The sequence below is a fragment of the Ambystoma mexicanum genome, chromosome 6p (assembly GCF_040938575.1).
Source record: "Ambystoma mexicanum isolate Mex_15411 chromosome 6p, UKY_AmexF1_1, whole genome shotgun sequence".
NCBI classification, from domain to species: Eukaryota; Metazoa; Chordata; class Amphibia; order Caudata; family Ambystomatidae; genus Ambystoma; species Ambystoma mexicanum.
In genome coordinates, this window is record NC_090935.1 from 100,272,649 (window position 1) to 100,287,295 (window position 14,647).

A 14,647-nucleotide genomic window follows, 5' to 3' on the forward strand; every position below is an offset into this window, starting at 1 on the left:
GGGGCGGATAGAGATGAGGTTCGCTGGGAAAGAGAAACTCCTGAGCATAACCCCAGGAGCCCTAGTACCAGAGGCCTTTATTTCTCTCAGTCCCTGGACTCTGCCACCCTCATGTCCCCTGGCGCACATGAGCACAGGGCCACAGGGATGGCAGATTACTATCCAGCCAGAAGCATGGGGCTCATAGGCCAGTACCACCCAGGAATGGAGGGTGGCATCCGGGTATGGGCACCCAAGCACAGTGCAGTTTAGTGGGGAACCCCAGGAGAGTAGGCCCATTAAGGGCATCCTGAAAACCTCTGCCCAGTTAGGTCAGTGGGGGGGGTACCCAATAAATCTTGGCAGCAAGGAGGGATCTGAAGACTCCTCTGAGCGGTACAGGACACAGGAGACCAGGTCCCCACATTCTGCCAGCCATTCCCAGGCTCGCAGAATCCGGGAAAACCTGGAAGAACAGACGGGAACCTCTGGGAGCAGTGCCTCTGAGTCAGAAGATGAATGGACCAGGGTTACCCGGACCAAAAGGGCCAATAAGACAAAAAGGGCCTTGCTTAAGGACCCCTTAAAGCAGATTAAGGCAATCAGGAGCGTCATCACGCCTTATCATAAGAACGCAAAGTATTCTGTTTGGGAGCACTTAGAGTTGTTTGAGCAAATGATGGAGACTTTCCATTTCAAAGACAGCCAAAGCTGTATTCAATATGTAAAGTGGACCTTCTCCCCGGAATACTCTAGTTTCTTTGCGGGGCTGGAGGACCAAAATCATTTAAGATGGTCCACCTATAAGGCGGCCATCTTGAAACATTTTTCTACTCATAGAAATCCTCAAGAGGCTCGCAAGGCAGCCTACAATTTACAATGTGGGGAGGATCAGGCCACACAAGAGTTTGTGCAGGAGTTAAAGAGTGCTTTTGCACAGACCACAAGAAGGGTGCGCACGGATAGCAGAGAATTTATTAATACGTTTTTCCATGCCTTGCCCAAATACATAATGACCCAGCTCGTGAGGGATTTTCACGAGAAAAGATCTTTAGACTGGGTCATTGAACAGGCGACCCGGATCTATGAGGTGCAGAAGCCAATAGAAAATAAAAATAATGCGCCCAAAAACCCCAAAGCCAACAACACCCCTGCTGCTGCCAAGGTGGCAGAGGTAAAGGTCACCCCCGTTTTAGAGTTGGAGATGGGGGGGCCTAAAAACCTACCTGCACCTAATAATGCTAGGCCCAGAAGGTCCTCGGGCCAGTCACAGACAGGGAGCCAGGGAGGCAGCCCCACAAATGGGGTCCCTCGCTCTTCCGATTATGTAAGCCCCCGGTACAAGGGAAACAGACCCATCCTGGGTTATGTGTGGACTCCTCCAGCCCAAGGGGGGGGATCCAGCCAAGCACCTAACCCAGAGAACTTACCTCCCAACTTCTCACAGGAGGGCAGAAACTCACCAAACCCTGGGCAGAACTTCTTCCCCAGGTATCCACCCAACTTCCAGCCCCAAAATCCTCCACCCTTCTTTCCCCAATTCCCTGAGCCCAGACAACCGAATCCGGGAGAGGGGAGGCCAAGGGTGGAGGGGTATCCAAATCTTCCCAACCAGGGGTACTACCAAAGAAGGGATAGCTACCCTTCCCGGGATCAGCCCAGGGGAGAAAACAGGGCCCTGTATCAGCCTGAGCGGGTTTCCCAGTTAGAGCGCCAGGTTCAAAACATGGCGCGGGATCTGGGTCACATACTGAGGGCTCAACAGAACCCTCAGATGAGCGTGCCACCGCAGAATGCCCCAAACTCTGGACCTGGTGCTCCAGAACAATGACGGGGGCAGCACCCCGATAACTCACCGGTTCCCAGGGAGGAGGCACAAAGGGAAGGGGGGTGTAAAGCCTTGGAGGAAGCTTCCTTCCTCACTTGTAAACAGCCCCTGGAAAACCAGGAACCGGAAACAAAATCTCCTGCCCCTGAAAGCCTGCCTCCTAAGGAGCAGAGGGGGGGTAGGAGAAACAAAAGACCCAAACAGACTCAGTTTGAGGAGGAGGTACAGATCTTCCAATTTGAAGGAGAAGGATCCCCAGAAGATCCTGGGAAAAGGATCTTCTCCTTCAGAGATGGGGGAACTCCTCCCAAGGAAAAATGGGCCCCAAGGGATTCCAATCCAGACTGGGGAGATACGGAGACTGAGCTACCGCCGCCCATCATCTCATCCCAGAACCCACAATACCAAAATCCCCTGGTTCAAACCCATCCTGATGACTGCCTCCAAAAAGGGGGGGCGCCCCAGAACTGGAGCCAGGGGAACCCACAATGGCTCTGATCTCCAGTTGCCAACTTTTTCTTTCAGATTCCCAAGGCTCTCCACAGAATTCTGCCCAAATCTCTTCGCTAGCGATGTCCAAAACCAGAAAGTTAGCCCACCAGTTGTCCAAAAATGTGCATTATCTGTGCCCCCTTGAGGAGAAGGAGGGAAGATACTATGCCCCGGTACAAGTACAGGGACAGGGTACAATTTTGGCACTGGTGGACACTGGATCTCAAGCTACCCTTCTGATGAAGAAGGGCCTTTGATGAACTGAATGCAGGAAGGGGAGAGAATTACCAAATTCCTCTCACCTCTCTTCCTGGACAACTGCAGAACTTTGACGGGAAGGAAATTCCCATTGAGGGGACTGCAGACTTGGACATTAAGATCGGGCGACACAAGTTGAAACACCCGGTCATAGTTGTGACTCCAGAGGGCACCCTTTGTTTACTAGGGAATGACCTCCTGAGAAGGTTGTCACCCCTAATAGATTGCGTAAACAAGGTCCTCTGGACCCAGACTAGCCGACCAATAAAATTAAAACAGAGTGTCAACCATGTTAGTTTAAACGGCACCTGCCACATGGTTGAACAAAAATCTGACCAAGTAGAATTTCACTTCCAGAACAACCAAATTCCAGACGTGACAGTAATAGCAGTAGGACAACAGACTGGTGATGGGGGGTCCTCTCTATTTCTGAAAATCAACCTTCCTTCCAGTTTAAGGTGGTATTCCACACTGGAAGGAAACACCCTGAAATTCTTTACCAATCCACAATCAGAAACTCCCACTCCTATAGTCCAGAAAGATGTGAAATCAGCTCAGAGCCTAGCCGAAATTCAGCAAATTGGAGAGCAGTTGTTCATCCCTGTTCAGTTAAATGAGGGGAAGGACTCTGTTCTCGCTCGAGTGTGTGTGAACAACGGTAAGAGCTTCATCAGCGAAGCCATGTTCCGCCAACTCCCAAAAGATCCAGCCATTCCCACATTCAAAATGATAGACAAATGGGAAATGGACCTGGAAGCACCCAATTCCAAACATCTCCTGCCAAGCAGGTGTATGCTCAAAATCTCCATTGGCAACAAGAGCATAGTCCACAATTGTTGGGTCGTGCGAGACGTCCCTGCCGCCTTTTACTTAGGCAGTGACATTCTCAATAACTTTGCCATTAATTTGGACCTAATAAACTTCAAAGCTTGGTCCCGATTAGCGGATAATCCCATGGGCTTTGATGATCCAGAAAAAGCATTTAGGTCAGCTCAATTGCTACCTTATGCAGTTGAAATTCAGATCAAAGAGGAAGTCACCATCCCAGAAAGGACCCGACAATTCTCCCTGGAAGTGAAAGCTAAAAGAGGACAATATTTGCAAAACCCTGATGCTTACATACGTCTAAATGCTTCTCTCCAACAGCAAGGGTTAGGGGTAAACCGAACACCATTAGTCAACATAGAACATGACACCATTCCAATAGAGGTGGATAACAGCGACTTAAAGAGTATTACTGTAGCCGCAGGCACCATTATTGGAATGGCGGTTGATGACCGACATTTTTCCATAGATTTAGGTAATGAACTGTTAGGGCCAATCCCCAAGGACTGCTTTGACAGTGACAGTGATGACAATACAACACCAGACAGGATTTTTACTCGGCATGGGGGGAACTTCCTGGTGTACACTTCTTGCCCTTATGGTAAGGAAGATGTGACTTGTGACTTCAGGAGGGATGAGGTGATTTTCCAGGTCCATGAGGGCTGCCTTTCCCTCCTGAAACCTCCAGTCCAAATCAGCACTCTGACCAGGGACTTCTCCACCCAGCTGGAGGAGGCCGCTGAAATAGCCAAACCAGAAGTCTTTCCAGGCTTCAGGCAGATGGTGGAAGAGAGAGTCAACCTAGCTGATGCCTGTGTGACTCTGGAACAAAAGCAAAAGTTGAAACAAGTTTTCTTGGATTTCCAAGATCTCTTTGCGGTAGACTCATATGACTGTGGTAGCACTGACATCCACACAACAACAATCCCCACGGACCCTGGCATGACTCCAGTGTTTGTGAAGCAATATCGCTTGCCTCTCGCATCAATGGAGTCCCTTACTGAAATAATTAAGAACCTTGAGTCCCGGGGAATAATCCGTCCAGTCCACAGCACCTTCAATAATCCGGTGCTGGGAATATTAAAGCCAAACGGCCAGTGGAGACTCTGCGCCGACCTCAGGGAGCTCAACAAACGGGTCCATACTTCCCGATGGCCTCTTCCCTACATTGAACAAGGGCTGGCCCAGATTCAGGGGTCACAGGTATTCACTGCAATAGACCTGACCAACGGATACTGGACCGTGCCGGTCAGTAGGGAGGACCAATACAAGCTGGCTTTTACCTTTGGGGGCCAGCAGTATACATGGACCCGGACACCCTTCGGATACCTTAACTCCTGTAATGAGTTCAATATTTTCCTACATAAGGCCATGCCCGACCTGGGTGCGAGGGGTAACCTGGCTTATGTAGATGATGTCCTCATCAAAAGTTCATCTGTGGAAGAACACATAGCGGAGATCCGTTATGTTCTGACGCAGTTGAGGGCCGCCGGAGCAAAACTTTCCTTTCAGAAAGCACAGTGGTGTAGAACCCGTGTTAATTTCTTGGGGCATGAGATTACTCCTCAGGGTCTCTGTCTCCAGGAAAAGAAAGTGGAAGCACTTCAGAAACTGAAAGACCCTACAACTCTGCGGGAACTAAGGAGCCTCCTTGGACTGACTAATTACAGCAGAAAGTTCATTGAGGGCTACGCAGAGATCACCAGACCCCTGATTCATTTCTTGAAGGGGGGGGTCAAGTGGGAATGGGGTCCAGAACAAGCCGAGGCAGTAAGACAACTCAAGAGAAGCCTCTCACAAGCGCCCTGCCTAGCTTACCCTGTCAGAAACAAGGAGTTCTTCCTGGAGACGGGTTTCTCTAATACGTGCTTGACGGCAGTATTATACCAAAAGCATGACAAGGTCAATAAAGTAATCTCCTATGCGAGCAAAACTTTATCCTCTGTGGAGGAAAAATTCAACGATTGTGAAAAGGCACTCCTGGCGACGGTGTGGGCATTGAAGAATTACCGCCCGTTTATCCAGGGGGAACACATCATAGTGGAGACAACACACCAGCCTCTGCAATATCTCCAAAGTGACAGAATCCGGGCCGGAAATGTGAGTAATTCCCGAATTACTTCCTGGATTCGGTCAATGCAAGGCTTTCCTGTGGAGGTCAGATATGGCCAAAACAAGAAGAGTCCCCTCGCGCAAGGTCTGGCTGACTTGCATGATTGTGCCAGAGAAAACTGTCTCGAGGACGAAAGTCTAAAAATCAAGGACAACACGGAGGCATACCTTAATTCCCCACACAAAGTCTTTGAAGAGGACAAGTGTGAGGGAATGCCCACTGTCTATGTGGATGGATGCTCTTACCATGTTGAAAACGACGGGGAGAAAGAACTGGTGGCCGGCGTAGGGAATGCATGGGTGAATGAGTCCCCAGAACCCTCCGCTGGATACAAAATTGGTCCCCGAAGTAGTCAGGTGGCAGAATTGATGGCTGTGCATCAGGCCATCCTCACTGCTGTTCAGCATCAACTCCACGAACTGGTCATCATCACAGATTCGGATTATGTACGGAACGGGTTCGTGGAGCACCTGGTTAATTGGAAAACCAGAGGCATGTTATGTGCTAACAACAAACCCTTGAAACATGGGAAGTTGATCCAAAACATTGATGATCTGGTCACCTCGAATGAGATGACCATCTATTGGAAAAAGATCAAGGGTCATTCCAAACTAGAGGGACCAGACAAAACTGGAAATGACTTAGCTGATCAGCTGGCCAAAACCGGGGCCATCCAAGGGGATCTAATTGAGATTGAGTCCCTGTTGGGGGAAATCCAGGTCACTGCTATCACTAGGTCCCAGACAAATGCTCACAACGACCGTTCAATTGCACAATGGAGTAAGGAGACCCCTGATGCTGATTTGATTACAGCTCAGAAGGGGATCCAATTATTGGTAAGTTTTACCAACACCTTGAGGACCCTGAGAACTTTCCCCTGACGGATACCGATTATATTGGGAAAGAGGACCTAAGAGTGTTGATGAAATGTCCAAAAATGTTCCGAATCCAAGACGGTTTGCTGGTAAGGAAATCGAAAGCTGGCCACGATCAGTGGGTGGTTCCTACCTCATTCCGAAGCCTGATGTTAAGTCACGCCCATGATGCGGCCACCGCCGGTCATAGGGGGTTTCACACAACATTGGAAATCTTAAGAGAGGTTGCATACTGGCCACACATGGGGCAGGACCTCGACCAATACTTGAAGGGGTGTCTTGTGTGTGCACAATTTCAGCCATCATCCCTCACGCACCGTGCGCCTCTCCAAAAGAGGGGGATGACACTGCCATGGTCAGATTTACAAATCGACTTTGTAGGCCCCGTGATTCGCTCTGCTAGGGGGAATAAGTACATGTTGACTGTGACATGCTTGTTTACCAAGTGGGTGGAATGTCTCCCAGCCCCAAATTGCAAGGCAGAAACTGCAGCTGCCCTGATGATTAACCACATCTTTTCCCGTTTTGGTCTACCTCAAAGGATTGAGTCAGACAGAGGTAGCCACTTCACCAGTGAAGTGATGACAAAGATGTGGGAGATACTGGGGGTCAAAAGGAAGTTGCATATTGCTTACCGGCCAGCTTCTTCTGGGTCAGTAGAGAGATATAACCGAACCATTGTGAGCATCTTAAAAAAGTTTGTGGCAGATTCTGGGCCAAGTTGGGATATCCGATTACCTGTGGTCTTAATGGCCATCAGATCTACCCCTTCATCTGCAACCAAAATGTCACCATTCGAGTTGATGACTGGGCGCAAGATGGTGCTTCCTCGGCATTTGCTCTACAGGACCCAAGAGCAGACACTGATAAATGCCTCCACAACTCATGAGTATGTGGAGAATTTAAGGAAACACCTTCAACATGCTTTTGCTTATGCTCAGCGGAATCTAGAAAGATCAGCTGATAGCATGAAGACCCACTATGACCTGAAGACTTCCAGGAAGGAATATCAGGTGGGGGACCGGGTCTATCTATACAATTTCCAAAGGAACCAGGCCAAACAGCGAAAATTTTTGCCTACATGGAAGGGACCCTTTGAGATTATAGACAAAATCTCCCCTGTGGCCTATAAGATCCGCATCCCCAAAGGCGGTTTGGCAGAGGGGGAAGACAAGTGGGTCCACATTAACCAGTTGAAGTGTTGCCATCCCAGGCACACTCTGCAACAACTGGAGGAATCCTCTGGAATCCTAGAGGGTACTGTCTCAGATTAATTCAGTTCTAACTTAAAATATCCTACATATCGCCTATCAAATTCTGAGTTTCTCAATGTGGGTGTTTTGTTGTTGAAGGGAAAAAGAAATGTGCATGTTCATATGTTTTGACTATAAATTTATATGCCACCCCACTATATCAATGGTGGTGGAAAAATGTCCATGAATAGGTATTGCCGCTCTTCCTTTGTCATCCTAGGAGAAAGAAAACCTGGAGACGGGCCAAGGAGGACGATCCGGAGACCGGGAGCAGAGACGCAAGGGGCCCAGGGTACCGCCCAATATTCCCATCAGGACCGGCGAGGAGAACTGATCGATCCGACCGGATGGAGGAAAAGATGCAGAACTGTGCCATCTATTGGAAGAAGATGATGAAAAAAACATCCCAGGTCTTGCGAGTCCCATCAGTGAAACAGAATGGCCATCGCAAGAGGGGGGCTTGTGGGATGTTCTTACCCATGCATCCAAGCCCTACCTCAAAAACTGTGCAGTACTGGCATTGAAAACATCATGATGGCCAGAGATTCCCAGAAAATGCCCAGGGAAGTGCATGAAGAATAGGCTGCCACCCATTTTGCCGATGTTATGGGCACAGAAGGGCACTGCCTAAAACCACCATTGGACTACCCACACAGTAGCCCGAAACCATTGGGAATGGCAATGCTGATTGCCAAAAGCAACCTAGAATTGTGGGGAATTCATTTTCTTAAATCCCAAAAATGGGTGCATTACCAGTACTCACCACTATCAGAAAGCCGGCGGTTTAAAACAACACCAGACTTTTTTCTTTTTTGTGTAAAACTGAATAAATGAACCCAAGGCAGGCCAAAGAAAGACTTACTGAGAGGTGGATCCAATGTAAAGTTATATTCTGAAGTGACTTGAAGGTTTATACAAGACTGGCTGAGCTGTGGATTTCAGCAGTTTAAGTAAATTTGGACTGAAAGACACTAAAAATCTAAATGTTTAAAAGAAATGAGTGACCTACTTTTGAGTGTCACCTAGGTTGCAATTGTTTAAATGTCATAGTTTAAACTTAGAATCAGCATTTTAGCTGCATATGTAAAAATTGGTAGTTTTATTTGAACGCAGAAAACTGGGTAACAAAAAGTGACATTAGCTGGGGCCTGGCTTAAGGAACTGAATTCTGCCCACCAGCTACCCCCGACAGGAGTTGAGACTTGCACAACAGCTGTGTTCCCAGGCCGACCTGCATTTTGCTGCTCCCACCAAAAGGGATATGACACTTCTCTGATTGAATTACCTGGGCTCTGCAGGAAATTGAACAAAGCCCTGTCCTGACTCAGGCAAATGTTTTATTATGGGGGCCATAAATGGCTTCCTCTTGAACAATGGGCCTTCCAGGGCCCAGGCAGATGGTTTATTGCAGGGGTAATAAAAATGGCTTCCTCTTGGCAGAAACTGGGAGGGGGAAAAACTAGAGACAGAGGCTGAGCTTGAAGAAAGTGGAAAGACTGGTTTCTGTACCATGTGACCTGAAAAGACACACCCCTGTAGCCAGAATATGGTTTTAGAAAAAGAGGAATAACTCATAGTACGGACTTGTCATAATTATTTAAATGATACCAGAATTCTTGTGATTTTTCTGCCCACATTTTAAGAGGTTTTTAGAACCGGTGGCATGATCTGGGGGCAAGCTAGCAGTTAAGAGGGTATTACTTAAAATGTATGCATGTGAAAAGTCTGATACTTCATCAATTAATGCCTGCATGCCTTGCACACATTTGGGTAAATTCGAGTAAGAATCTGATATTGGTAACTTGACCAAAAAGTGAAATATGTTGCCATTTCTCAATGCAAGCTCTCAGGAAGAGCAGATTTGGACAGGGTATACCTCCTGTGATATGTGATGGGTGCATGTAATTTTAAACAAATGTGTACCTGTGCAAATATGTCTTTTGGGTCAAAATATAGATTGTGTGTAATTTGACAGGGGTGGGTTCTCTGTACCATAAACAGACCTCATCATGATGACACTTCATTTCATTCCCCCAATCAAGGGGAAGAGGATGAAGTGGCCAATGACAAGTGGAGAGGGGTAGAGCCTAGTGATGCTGCACACACACCCATTTTCAAAACACATAAAAGCAGACAGTCAGGACAGATAGGGACATTCAATTCCATTTGCTGCAACGCGCTCTGCCGGACCATACAACATCCAGAGATCCAGACTTCAAATCCATCAATCTCCAGAATCCAGAGAGGCTAGACCAGCAGAGCAGAGCTGACCCAGATCACTGTGAAGTGCAGAGACCAGACCAGAGTCCAGTCTAAAACCTGACCAGATCCGTGGCGAGGCCCATTTATTTCAAAAATATATTGTGAGTACCTAGCAGACTGTGCAGAACCAATCTCTTAGTTAAAATAATATAATTCAATCTATTTTAATCTAAGTAGAACTGCCTCCTAACTGTCACCTGTCATTTGTAAAGCTGTCACCTGTCATTTCTAGTTGCTAGCTGTCATTTGTCATTTTGAACTTTAAAATTTAAAATCCGAAAAACTACCTTTATTTAATCGTTCATAACTCCGTCACCGTTTGGGCTAGGTTTAACTTTCCTCTGAAAGCTTAGAATCTTGGCTTTTCAACGAACCTAGAAACGCATTCCTATTCCATACACTTTCGCCGCAATCGCGAAAAACGCACTCGCGAATTTGCCGCGATTTGCAAATTTCTCCACGTGTGAAAACAGCAGTTCTTGCTTTCCTTGCTAAAAATTCGTTTGCCTCTTAAGAACCATCCCTGAATCATTGCTAGAGTGAGCCTGGACTAATATTAACTTGATACCACTGACCCTGAACCTCAAGAGGGAATTAAAAGCATTTTAGCATATTTTTCACTTCATTGCCAGCACATATAAAAGCATTTTGGGCCTATGTTTCAAACTTCTGTAGTCTAAGCTTGCTGGGGTGAACTGAATTACATTTGATTGCATTTCTGAGAACTGTGTGCTTTCCTTCCATTTCCTTGCATTGCATAAAAGGGGGGAGGGGATTGCCAGAGAAAAGTGATTACATTGTTTTGTTGAAATCATATTGAGTATTTTCTGTATTGCATTTTCATTCAACATTATATCCATCTGAACTTATACAAAGCATTCTCTACCACCTTATTCTTCTGTTCCTATTCACAAGTGTGCTAGTGCCAGACTATCCATTATTGATTACTGCTCAGATTAAGTGTGATATCCAATTATTAATTATTATAAAGTGTGATATATATATCTATTGTTTAAATTATCAAATAAACCTTTTAACTTGCAAAACAGAACTACTTCTTGTCTCAGTGGGGTCAGGGGGATTCCAAGAGAGGGGTGTTATATAGGGGTAGTCATCCAGAACGCATGAACTGGACATAAAGATATATCAATAAGGGTTTCCATTCAGTATCCCAGACTAGGCATTGACTTAGCTGTAGTGTTGAATTGAATCCTCTTACAGGGCTCCAACCCAGGCATTCCAATTGCAGACACTTATGTCACGGCTTCTGCCAGAGAGACGCTCACAGACATCCTCTTTTTCGTTAACTCACCTGACCTATGGACTCGCTACATGGTCGGCTTTCTCTCTCCTATCGCCTCCTCACCCACTAATGGTGGTGCTCGCTGGGAGGTTCTCCTTGACCTCTTCACCATTTCCAGAGTCATCATTAGAGTCTATCGCAATGGATCCATCATAGTTCAGGGTCCTCAACTCAACCTTCTTCTCTTTGGCTCCTCCCGAGCCTCTCTAACCGTGCCTCTCCCTCCGGGCAGGCTCCCTTGCCTTCTGTGCTCACCTCCTCATCTCCACAGGCTCCCTTGCCCACTGTGTCTTCCTCTACCTCTGCACAGACTCCATTGCCTACTGTGCCCTCCTCCTCCTCCGCACAGGCTCCCTTGCCCACTGTGCCTTCCTCCACCTCTGCACAGACTCCATTGCCTACTGTGCCCTCCTCCTCCTCCGCACATACGCCCTGGCCCTGCCACACTGTCCCGGCTCCCTTGTCGGCCTTGGCCCCCCGCCATCCTACACTATCCCTCTGGCTCTCTTGCCACCCTCAGGAGGGACCACCATCCCCTGCAGCCCCCGCGGAAGACCTTCAAAGAATTCAAGCTACTCCATATTGCCACGCTTAACTCTCGCTCTGCTGTCAACACTAGTCTAACATCTGCAACCTCCTTGAACTCATGGATCTTGATTTACTCACCGTCACGGAGACATGGACAGAGGACTGTGACACATTCCTCCCTGAAGGATACAAGATCCTCTCTGTGCCCAGGCCCAAGGGGACACGAGGGAGAGCAGCTCTGATCTTCCCAGAATGGATACATGTGTCCATCATCCCTACTCAGGCCTATTCCTCCTTCAAGTGCCTAGTCTGCAGGCTCTCACTCTCTCCTAAATCTTCTCTCCTTATGGCCCCCTTCTATTGGCCACCAGGACTGTCCATTCTCTTCCTCACGGAATGGGCTGACCTGGCCTCCTCTCTACTCTCTACTCTCCTCCTCCTCTCAACTCATCGTGCTGGGTGACCGCAACATCCATCTGGACTCTCCTGACTCAAGACCTTTCTGCAATCATGCGACTCTCTCTCCCTCTCTATCTTACCTTCTGGCTCCATGAAAACAGTGGGGCACACCTTGGATGCTCTCATCTCTACCGACATCCCTCTCTCTATCCCTCTCACTACCTCTCTTTCTTGGACGGACCACTCTCTTCTCTCTTCACACTGGAAGCTCACCTTTCCTCTTGCATCGGCACACCCAGTGCGGCCACTCAGTTTCAAAGTCACCAGACCCACGAAAAGAGAGACAGCGGCTGCCTCTGCCTCCACCTACTCTCCGCCTCCTACTCCTGCGGCTGACTCCCGCCCTGACACATCCTTCGCTAACTTCAATCTCTCTATCCCTAACACCCTTGATAATCTTTCCCCTGTCATGAGAGTCTGACTGAAGCCTTCCAATAAGTGCAACTCTTGGTACGACTCCGATCTGGCTGCCCTTAAAATAAAGTGTAGGATAGCTGAGCGGAAATGGAATTCATCAGGCATACCCTCTGACAAATTGGCCTCCCGCCTCCTTCAAAGGTAATATCGACTCTGGATCCACACTAAGAAAAGAGTCTTTTTTCAAGCCCACATCTTCACTGCATCAAGCAACACGGCAGAACTTTTCAAAGTCTGTAAGGAACTGGCCAATCCTGCAGCAGCCTCCTCTTCTGTCACACCCACCCAGGACCTTTGCTCAGTCCTGGCTGCAAGCTTCACTGCAAAAACCCAGGACATCCTTTCCTCTCCCACTTCCACACCACATCACACACCTACACCTCTGGAGCCTTCCTTGGCACCGCCACCATTTCTCCTTTCTTCTCTCACTCCAGTCACACCTGATGTGGTCGCCACACAAGTCCAATCTATGAAGGCTTCATCCAAACAGGTGGACCCCACCCCTCCGAAACCATCACAGACAACATTGACTCTCTCGCTCCAGCCTTGGCTGCACTCCCTTGTGCACCCTATGCTTAAGAAACCCTCCGCCGACCCCTCCATTCCGTTAAACTAACGTCCTATCTCTAACACCCCATTCCTGGACAAACTCCTGGAACTCCAATACTGGTGCCGGGAATTCCTGCAATCCCCTCCATGGAGTCCAATGTGACTCCATGGAATGGGGATTTGCCAGCCTTTCCGCAGCCTGTAATATCCCGGTAATACCGGGATATTAGGCAGTGAAAACGGTAGGTAGGTTTGCTGATATCCCGCCATAATTACTGGTGGGATACCGGCGAACCTATAATGACACCCCATTGAGTTTGCTGTATTACTATCAATGGCCACCTGTTTATTGTGGGGAATTGATGCATTAGATCAGACCCCCCTGAGGTCCCTCTTTTACATAAGCATATAATAAAATTGAGCAAAGGTTGACAATTGTTTCTGCAATCAATATTTATTCATTTTAGGCTGCCTTCCGCAGGCCCATTAATTATATTATTTTAGTATGCAAAAAGAACAGAAGTGATTGGTTCTGGGAAAGGCCGCATCTAATAAATACTGCCTGTGTGAATCTCCCACGTGGCTCCTCGTTATTCACTCAGGAGCCTCCAGACAGCCACGCCTCCTTAATATTTATGATCTTATTGGAAAAAGCACAGAGGGGGTCATTCTAAGTTTGGCAGTGCAGTAAAAAGTGGTGGCAACGGAATCAGTGTCACTATGGAGGTAAAGTGCAGGAAAAACCTTCAACAATTGGTTGGAGGTATCGTCGTGACTTTACCTCCAAACAAGGGCAGAACGACCACTCACAGAATTACACACTGGTGGTTATTCCACCAAACCCCAGTGCAGTCCTATGGGGCACCAGAATGGGGTATAACACTGCCTCGGAATATAGAGGACGCACCTCCAGTTTCCTAGTGGTAGGGCGGTTGCAACGGGCTCGGAATAACACTAAAGGTGTGTTGACAAAGAGTGAGGGAAAGGGGTCCCCAGCTCACCTGCAGGATCTTCTCGAGTTGCTGGTGATCTTCGACCATGAGTATATTGGCGACACAGTGCTGGGCCACGTGCAGGCAGGCGTCTGCAGAGCTTGTGAAGTACATTCCAACAGGAAACCCCCTGCAAAGAAACAATGAAGTAGATCTTAAAGCATTACAGTGGTTGTGTGGCAGTTCTGTTCAGGGCCTATTGTAACTATGGGCCTCATTACGAGTCCGGCGGTAACCGCGGCGGTAAAACCATTCCGCCTCTGTGACTCCGGGAATTACCAGGGCATTACAGCCCCGGTGTCCCGGGAGTCACGGAGGCGGAATGGTGTTAATCCCCATTCCCATTGAGTCCCATTGGACTCAATGGGAATGGGGAAGTGGAAACCTGCCTGCAGGCAGGAGGTGTTCAACCCGCCAGGTCAGACCTGGCGGGAAGATCGCCTCCCGCCTGCAGGACTCGGGATTGGGCGGTCAGAATTAACAGTGGCGGCGGGTTTACCACCACTGTTAATTC

General features: G+C 48.1%; 1 protein-coding gene across 1 annotated transcript in view; it reads right to left on the reverse strand.

Moving 5' to 3' along the window:
• LOC138510696 (long-chain-fatty-acid--CoA ligase ACSBG2-like) overlaps positions 1-14,647 on the reverse strand; it is a 225,245-nt gene that overhangs the window by 187,280 nt on the left and 23,318 nt on the right. Inside the window, exon 3 of the mRNA XM_069626467.1 lies at positions 14,143-14,263. Coding sequence (XP_069482568.1) covers positions 14,143-14,263 — 121 coding nt within the window. The remainder of the gene's footprint in view (positions 1-14,142; positions 14,264-14,647) is intronic.